The following is a 9,539-nucleotide window of genomic DNA, read 5'->3' on the forward strand; positions in this document are numbered from 1 at the left end:
TAAATCAACAGTGATCTTGTGAAAAGAAATTTACATACATCTAGAATTTACATACATCTGTTTTAAGTTACTTGTAATTTATAAAAGCAATGCATGTTCATTGTAGAAAATTTGAAAAATAAGGGGAAAACTGACCCCCCAAATTAAAATCTTCATAGTCCTGCTATCTGCATATAACCACTGTCAACATTTTTCATGGATTTCTTCTTAGTCTTTTATCTATGTATATGTATATGAGTATCTATGTCTGTCTACTTGGTGGTTTATCCAAACACTTTTTTTCTGGAACAACAAAAAAATTTTTTTTTTTCCAGCCGGGTAGTTAACAAACAACAAACATCATTTCTAAAACAACTATGTGCTGAGATGTTAGAATAGTAAGATAAGAGATGTCATTCTTCTTTTTAAGTCTCATTATAATAAAATTAAATAGGTTCCCCTGAAAAAAGGTGTTCCCTAGCAGTGAAGTAGTGACTTGTCATGCTAACACATCATAGAATTTCATAGCCAGGACAATCAAGCAAACTGAAAAAAAAATCTATTAATTCATACTTATTTTAGACAATATAAAATAAGAGTTGGACCTAACTCTGAATCTAAGTTTTGCTCTAAGTCCAGATATCCTTTATATAAAGTTTCCACATCACAGATTGAATAATTTATTGATGAGCTGCTGTAAGAAGAGAAAATATTCACTTGGTATGACATTCTTAGTTTTCACAAATTTTCTGTGAGAAAATTAGAGAGAAATAATTACCAGGGGAAACACTGCTTGATGATTTTAGAACTTGATATTTTCTGAAAAAAAAAAAAAAAAAAAAAAAAAAAAAAGAACTTGATATTTTCTGACATGTAACTTTTATTCAGTAGATCAGAAGGATTAAAATTCCTGTAATCTTTGAGTTGGTAAATATAATTATATCAGTTGGACTACCAGAAAAACTTTTTGTGTAATTTTTTTTGATAAAGATTTTATTTATTTATTTGAGAGAGAGAACAAGAATGAAAAAGAGAGAGCATGAGAGGGGAGAGGTCAGAGGGAGAAGCAGGCTTCCTGATGCGCAGGGTGCCTGATGTGAGACTCAATTCCAGGACTCCGGGATCAGGACCTGAGCTGAAGGCACACAGGTACCCCTTTTTGTGTACTTTTAAACCCTGGTGCCATGGGTAATCTCATAGTTTTTGGTCATTAAAATAGGAACTGGTAATAGATTCTGAGGTGTTGTTGGAATAAAAATATTTATAAAACATGACTTAAGAATGTCATAGGAAATAAAAGAGTAATAAAAAATGTCTTAGACAGTTATTTAATTTTGCCTTAAGATCTTAGTGGGAAGGTATAAATTAGACATGAAGAATGTTTCTGAATTTTTGTAAAATTCTGTTATTGATAACATAGCCACTGTGTCTCATCATTGTATATAATAAACCTATTTTGAAATTTAGAGCTAGGAAAAAATATGAGCAGTATGTTTTATTTTGCACTGGCTGCCAAGCCATTTAGAGAAAAATTTTGTGTGGTAGTGATCCTTTGATTCAATATTTTCTAATTATTGATATAATTATTTTTCTACTTTTGTTTTATCGGTATCTTTTTATGATAAGATGCCTAAATCCTTTTTAAGAATAGCTCATTATGAAAAAGTTCGATTATCTTTATTTAACCAAGAATACTTCTAATCACCAAATTATTACCTTCCAGATGCTGTTAAATGTTTTTTAGTGAAGGAATCTACACCAGAGGGCGCATAGTTCCAAACAATTTTTTCAGCAGCAATGTAGTAATGTATAACATGTGTCGCAGGAACGTCTGTTGAAGGTTTTTGGCAATTCCTTACATTGAAAAAGGCCTGCATACTAACTGAAAAACAGTAAACCCAAGCAGAGAACATTACTACAACATTTTTCTTACTCCATATGTATTTTATGTTTTAGCCAACAGTATTGCAACTTCTCCTTTTCGGAGAAATTTGAGGCATTTTACTTATGGAATTTGTGTAAAAACCTAAAATGTATGAGACAAATACAAAAAGCAGGATGCAAAGATGAATGTTAGAGGAACATATATTACCAGGGAACAATCACCACCGTTGGACTGGTCCCTAGATGAAGATGGCGTCTTTACCGAGAAGAATTTGAGAGTTTATTTGGCCAAAAACATCTTTCCTCAGGTGAATGAAATTACTACTGTGAGTCACTAATGAATTAGCTGAGTTATTATATTAACTAGAAGGCAGGCAGGAAGAAAATCAAGGCAGGTGCCTTTCCATGAGGACACTAATCCTGTGCTTTGATTTCGGAGTACTGTTGGTGGGAGTGTGAATTTGGACAGACATTTTGGAAGGCAAACTGACAGCATTTGTTAAAACATAAAAAGATGCAAATAAAAAGATGTTAACTATAACATTGTTAATAAGCAAAAAAACGTGGAAGCAATTTAAATGCCCATCAGCAGGCAAATGGATAAATAACTTAGGATATATTCCCAATGTGGAAAACTATACAACAGTGGAAAAGAGTAAGTTAGATGTATGAGGAACGTCAGGGAAAAGATTCCAAAACATGGATGACTGAAAAAAGCAACAGCAGAAAATTACATGCAGTGTGATCTACTTATGTAAAACGAAACACAAAATACAGCAATGTGTTTTTGGTTTCTACATTTTCATATATATTGTGTGAGAATGCATAGTATTCACACCCAGTGTTTACTCTCTGGAGAGGAACGAAGAGGGCGGTGATGGGAGGGTTGGACCAATGGCACGTTCTTAAATCCACTCTCTAAAGACAAGAAACACAATATTTTATTGATTTTGCTAATTTTTGTGGTCTAAACCCTCCCACTCTGACCAGTTTGAGGTTACCAAGAATTTAGCAGCTGGCTGACCTAATTCTCCACCCTCTTGAGCTGCCTACTGCCTCCACCCAATTCTTCGCACAACCTCAGTCCTTCCTCTTTCCATCCTTCCTTTCTTTCCAGCCAAAGTCTATTCATCTATTCTTGTAATGACTAAAAAAACAAATACAATTTTTAATACATTTTAAATTAAAAAAATTTAAATACGAATTTTAAAAAGAGTGGAAGTAAATTTTGAAAACCACACCCCACTCTAGGACACAGGACACTGGAGAAAGCTATGGAGTCAATCAAATCAGCCCAGGAACCTCAGAAGCTTCTCAGTTGTGCCTAGGGCTGACCCTATTCTTTCCACAGAGCTGAGGGCCAGATCAGGCTTGAAAAAGGCACCATCTGCAAAGTCAGCAAATAGGGAGAGTGGGACTGAGTGTACACTGTCACCTGAAAATGATACTCCTTTCTAAGTGAGAAACTTTTTACCATTAAATTCAGTCCTCGAGTTGCGGTAGCTGCGAGTGGTTCTCCTTTTTCCCTAGCCCTTGAGGGCCGCAGCACATAGGAAATCCTGATAAATACTTATGTGTCGTTATTTCAGTGACTAGGGGAAGCATGATTCTAACCAAAGTATGGGACGTGGAAGACAGGTTTGATCACAGAAGTACACCCCAGTTTTGTACAAAATAAGAAAATTTACATTCTTCAGTTCTAATAATCATGTTTTTTGATTGAAAGGTAAGAGAAAACATTTGCGTGGTAGGTAGAGCTTGGTCATATTTAAGTATAGAAAAGATTAATGACTTCATAGCTGGCCATTGTATGATTCATTGGAGGCTGTGATTAAAGAGAGAAATAAATAGAAATACAGAGGTCTCCTGAGTTCTGGGTCAGTAACTTACAGTCCCACAATATTCCTGGCAATTCTTCTTATAAGGTTTTGGACAAGTGTTTTAACCTCTTAAAACTTGTTTCCTCAACTAAAAAACAAACAGTGATAGTCTTTACTGTGCCATTCAGGCTTTTTATAAGGTTCGCTGGCTAATAAATATAAAAATTTTTTGTACAAACAAAACAAAACACCCCTATATTCCTACAAATGATCATTATTGTGGGATTAATTGTCAGAGACCTGGGTTCCAGTTCTGATCTTGTCACTACCTTCCCAAAAGGCAATCCCATCACCTCCCTAGAAATCAGTTTCTCCATTTGGAAGAGAAGGCATCTGTGAGGGGTTGCAACCTTGAAAATTCTCTGACCCTCTATTATGTAAAGGTCACAAATCCCTACCGTGTATCTGACATCCCAGCTGCCACTCTCCAGGGCCCTTGGCCACCATGAAGGCATCTTCCAGTGAGGCAGGGAAGACCGTAATGGTGTCCTTTCTGTGATTACGAGATATCAGAGTCTGTCCATGCAGGTAGATGGGGTGTATGTCCGATGCACCACCCATGCCCACAAAATACCACTTGACCTTGTCCTCAGCACACATGGTGAGATTGGGCAGATTTCCATACATGTATCCATTTATTGCTGAAAACAAATGTATGTTTTATTTTCTTTATTTATCTTTTAAGTAAACCCTACCCCCAACATAGGGGTTGAACCCATGACCCCAACAGCAAGAGTTGCAGGCCATGCTGACTGAGCCAAGAAAACAAACATGCACTGATCTCTCACACATGGTAGATGAGGACCATATGCTATACATTCTGTGCATTTCCTCACTACACAAACCTCACAGTGTCCGCTTTATTCTCAAGCAGATTCTAACATGGGATTTGATTGGTGTTTCACACACAAAAAGGCCATAAATATTGTATATAATTAAAAGTGTCAGGAGCACAAAGAATTACAGGTAAGAGGAGGAAAAGTGAGCTGAAGAGCAGAGGGTCAGTGACGAGGGGAAAAGAATAAAAAGAAGCTAAGCCCTGGAAAGAAGAAAACAAGAATGTGTGACTGAGAGAATGATCGTATCTCTCCTGAAAAATTTTGTGTAGAAACACATTCTTTTTTTTTTTTGAAACAGGTTTTCATAAAATACCTGGTCAGTTATGTTTTTATTCTTCCATAATATTTTATTACCTTAAAGTGATATCTTTCCTGTTTTACCATCTACTTTGGATCAAGATCAGACTTTAGAAAACAAATGCATTTCCCTAACTTTTCATGTTTTGAAACTTTGCCAACCAGCAAGATTTACTGCAGGCCTTGCACATCAACCAGCGTACTTTGAGTGAAAAAGTGTAAAATGTAAACTCAAGCATACGGACTTGAACAGAAGGAAATTAGTAACTAGAATCACTGAAGTTAGAATTATAGCATGTGGGAATAAGCAAGCTTTCTTTCATCTTACAGGGCATCAGATTGCTGTTCTTGAAGTCAGAATCGCTAGCGTTAACTTTTCCGGGTTCAGTATATGTATTAATATTGTCATCTATATACCAGCTTTTGTTTTCATCAGTTATGGAAAACATCAAAACATAAGACCTGTCGATGTCTTTTTCGGTGTCTCCATCCAGGGTGCCTGAAACATAAAGAACAACAAAACTTGCTCTTTGCAATAATTATTTTTTGCCATAAAATAAACTGGGAATTCTAACTGATTCATCCTAATCTCGCACACCTACAGACAAAACTCTAAGGAACAAAGCATGCAAGGAACAAGCAGACAGTCTCTCATTTTCCTACTTTCTTCGACCCTGCAGATTCAACACTTCTCTGTAGGACAAAGGGGTCAGTCATTTTGTGAAAAGGTGGCTCAAGTGAAGTTTGCTGGGTTTGACTACCATCTAGTGACCAATCTGCATCACCAGACTTGAACCGAGGCATTGGACTCACCACCGCCATCTAGTGCTCGGAATCTGAGAGGGCAATTTACTTACTTGATCCAAGAATCAAGGTCAAGGAAGGAAAGGAAAAAATGAAAAATCAAATTTTTCATTTGATAGAAAAATTCCACTAAAGAGCAGGGGAGAGACCGCTTTTTCTGGTTCTGTTGCTGCAGTGAGATTTTAAAAATATGTTACCTCTTTTGCAAGTCAGAATTGGTCCAACAAGACCCGAAGGCACGTCTCTTGGAGTGTCTACGTGGGAGTGGTAAATCCTTGTCACACAGTTACTGTCATTGGGGCCAGGCCCCTGCTTTTCTTCTACATACCACTTGTAAGTGTATTGTGCCCCTGGTTGCAGACGGTCATCTTCCTTTTGCTGGCTCGTAGTATTATCAGGATAGAGAGCACCTAGAAAACATAATCCACACTGTGGGCACAGTAACCATTGGGCAACACTATTTTGAATGTGATTCGTGTTTTCTCTAGTAAGCCATAAATGTACGTTAATTTCTAGTTTTGGAATCAAGTGTGCATTTCTCCCCTCCTCTTTCCTGCCTCCTGTCTCTTCTTCCTTAGCTGGCTTTCACTTGAATACCCAGCTTGTCTAGTTTCTAGACTAAACTGGAATGAGATAGTATTACTGCAGATTATTATTACCATTATGGATGGATTCCAAAAGTATTTACTGTGTATCTACTATATGCCTAGACCGCAGATACAGAAATCTAGGCTCCTGAGAGGCCTTCCACATTTTCTTCAGACTTGGAGCATCAAGAGGGCATCCATAAGGCACAAGAGGCATCCATGTGTCCTCCAAGTAGATCACTGGAGCCCCAAGAGTGGCCCTCCCTTAGCTTACATTACCCTAAGCTATTACCCCAGTCCTGAATCTGGGGCCTTTCTCTTCTTTCTTTCTTCTTTTCCTAGAATTTTTGCCTCAGATCTTTACCTCTTGAGGCCAGAGTCCTCATAACTATGAATAAATGTCTTACATTCAATAGAAGATTTTGAAGCATGGCCAACATCTCATATTTACCCACCTTGCAAACTTCCGGCAACATCTCCCCACCCCCTGTGCTCCATGGTGAACATAAAATCTTATTTGTTGGGTTTTTTCTTCCCTTCCTTTTTCTAACACCACTAGGCAGTTGTGAGTATAGATGTGCAGGAGACAAGATACTGTCTGGGAAATAATAAATTTTTAAAAAAGATTTTATTTACTTATTCGACAGAGAGAGACACACCAAGAGAGGGAACACAAGCAGGGAGAGTGGGAGAGGGAGAGGCAGGCTTCCTGCTGAGCAGGGAGCTCAATGCAGGGCTCCATCCCAGGACCCTGGGATCATGACCTGAGCTGAAGGCAGATGTTCAACAAGCAAGCCACTCGGGCAGTTGTTATGGGCATCACTATTCCCAATAATGATTTTTCTTGTCAGTGTTTTTTTTTAAGAGGCTAATCCTCATCCATTAGGAAATGAAAGGAGGTGGGGGTAGAATAGTACTTCTGCCAACCTAACATTTGCTCATGAGTATCTCCTACCTAAATAAATAAGTACAAATGAATGTGACCCATGTTTTCTCTATTACATCATAAATGTACATTAGTTTGTATTATTATTATTACTGTGAGTGAAAAGTGTGTTTTCTTTCCTAAGAATTGCACAAGGGGGGGCACTAAAGATGAGAAATTGAAAAAAGACTGGATATAAACAGTCTACATCCACCCCAAACTACTCCCAGTTGATAATTACCCTGCTTTCCCTGAGGTCTTGGGCTCATACTTCCCATAAGCAACAGCTTGGAAATGTAAGGAAAAAGGATTCACTTACCTTCATTTTCTTTAGAGTAGGTGAGTCCATGAGGATGGAAACTATACATTCTTGAAGCAAAATTTTTTACGTGAACATAAACCATGTCTCCAGTCTCTGCCTTAATTATGGGCCCTAAAAATCCCAGCCAGGATGGTTTTCCGATGATTGTTTGGAATGTGTCATCAGTATACTGAAAATACAAAGCCTTCTTATAAACAGATCCTATCCTGTCTTGCCTCCGTTGCAGATTTTTATGGGACTCAAACTCTCTGTAAAACAAAAAACCAAAAAAACAAAACAACAACAAAAACAACAAAAAACAAAGAAACAAAAAGAGAGAACTTTAATAAAGTTTGAGAGGAAAGAAAAAAAAAAGTTAAGTCAATTGAAACTAGAAGTAAGAAGCCTTACCGCCTGATTTAGAACGACAAAACTCAGACACTGGAGAAAATGTGAAGGGAATCAAAAAAGGAGGTATAGGCAAGGAGAGCATTGGAGTCTGTGACGAAGGGATTAAATACAAGTGTAGCAAGTAATATATGTGGCATTTCAGTTTACAAGACTTACTAAACTCTTCACACTGAGCCACAAAAAAAGGCTTCTAACCCTACGTGAAGGTCTCTATACATCTCAAGCATTACATCGATCCCGATGACTTGGAATTATTTATCCATTTAAATGGATTTGTGCATTTGCTGATAGACTTAGGGGCCTTTTGGCCAACAAACATGGCAAATCCAAACCCCCATGTATAACCACTAGCTCTCTCCCTCCTAATTACTTGAAAAGAGAAATCAAGAACACAGCTACAATTTTAGAATCTCTGCCATACCTTCCATATAGGAAGGAGAAGTGTTGTTTTCTGTCTCGAGTGCCACACAAACTAAACTGATGATAAACTCTGAATTAGAGATGATCCTTGAAATACTGTGCCATGTTGGCAAGAGTGGCAACAATTATAAGCAGGAATAAATTCTGATTCTATCAATATCGGTCTTCCATGCCATGCTTACAAGAAAACTAAGGAAGCAGTTTTAATACCAAACGTGCCCTTAAAGGGTCAATGGTTAGAAATTCTTCATTAGCATTTTATCGGTGAATAACAATTACCGACTTTTGTTTCTGATAGTAACTTTTTCATTGCAAAGGTATTACTTACTGATCTGAAAAAGGCTTCCCATTGAGCATATTTTTACCAGTAGGAGCATAATTCCAAGTGGTTTCTTTAATGCCTATGTTGTAGTGCCTATCTTTTGCCCAACCTGGAGAACTAACAAACCCCAGAAAGATTAATGGTAAAAGGGCCTTCATTTTCAAATTCTAAGCCTGGAGACTCTAAGTGAGTGATGCCTGTCTTTCTTTTATAAGCCAGGCTTTCTTCCTTTATTTGTGTCAGTTTACATAAGTCAGAATTGCATAAGAGCCCAACATGTGTTTCATCTACACACACGTCACTTCCATTCCAAATGCATCTAGTTTTCATTAGTCAGGCTGAGGGAAATGTTGCACAACCCACAGAGAATATTATGCTTGGCCAGCATTAGAACTTGTTTGAATTATTGGGTAGATGGGCTACCAGATCACCCACCATCCTCTGACAATTATTAGCTATCCCTAGGTTATAGGAATCTCTCCAGTTTATTCTCCAGCCTCCACATTCTCCCAGATTCTTCATTGTATGTTAATTTTAGTTATTTCTTGCTCTAGATGTTAATTTAAATTCCTTGCCATTTAATACTGTAAATTATTCTCAAATTTCTTGAAATTTAAGACTATCCGTAATCTAGCCCTCAATTTGATATTCCAAGTTCATCTCCATAATTCATATACAGGACCCCTTACCCTGGGAAGCTGACTTATTAGGGACAGAGCTTATCCAAATTGTCCCCATTTTTCAAGCCCCCTGGAACTTTACCTCCTCAGTGAAGACCTCCCTGATTAAATCAGCCTATAGACCCCTCTCTCTTTCTGAATTCAGCAGGCTGTGTCCAGACATGGCAATTAAATGCACAGTTTGGTACTGGTGTTTAAAATTTTCATGTA

General features: G+C 37.6%; 1 protein-coding gene across 1 annotated transcript in view; it reads right to left on the reverse strand.

The window, feature by feature from the left end:
- LOC101673390 (ceruloplasmin) overlaps positions 1 to 8,807 on the reverse strand; it is a 30,795-nt gene extending 21,988 nt beyond the window's left edge. Inside the window, exons 1-6 of the mRNA XM_004755505.3 lie at positions 8,656 to 8,807; positions 7,515 to 7,765; positions 5,881 to 6,093; positions 5,208 to 5,378; positions 4,142 to 4,384; positions 1,696 to 1,861 (exon numbers count right to left, since the gene is read on the reverse strand). Coding sequence (XP_004755562.1) covers positions 1,696 to 1,861; positions 4,142 to 4,384; positions 5,208 to 5,378; positions 5,881 to 6,093; positions 7,515 to 7,765; positions 8,656 to 8,807 — 1,196 coding nt within the window. The remainder of the gene's footprint in view (positions 1 to 1,695; positions 1,862 to 4,141; positions 4,385 to 5,207; positions 5,379 to 5,880; positions 6,094 to 7,514; positions 7,766 to 8,655) is intronic.
- Positions 8,808 to 9,539: the final 732 nt, after the last annotated feature.

Source organism: Mustela putorius, unplaced genomic scaffold (genome assembly GCF_011764305.1).
Source record: "Mustela putorius furo isolate JIRA1106 unplaced genomic scaffold, ASM1176430v1.1 tig00003834_pilon_pilon_pilon, whole genome shotgun sequence".
In the NCBI taxonomy this organism is placed as follows: Eukaryota; Metazoa; Chordata; class Mammalia; order Carnivora; family Mustelidae; genus Mustela; species Mustela putorius.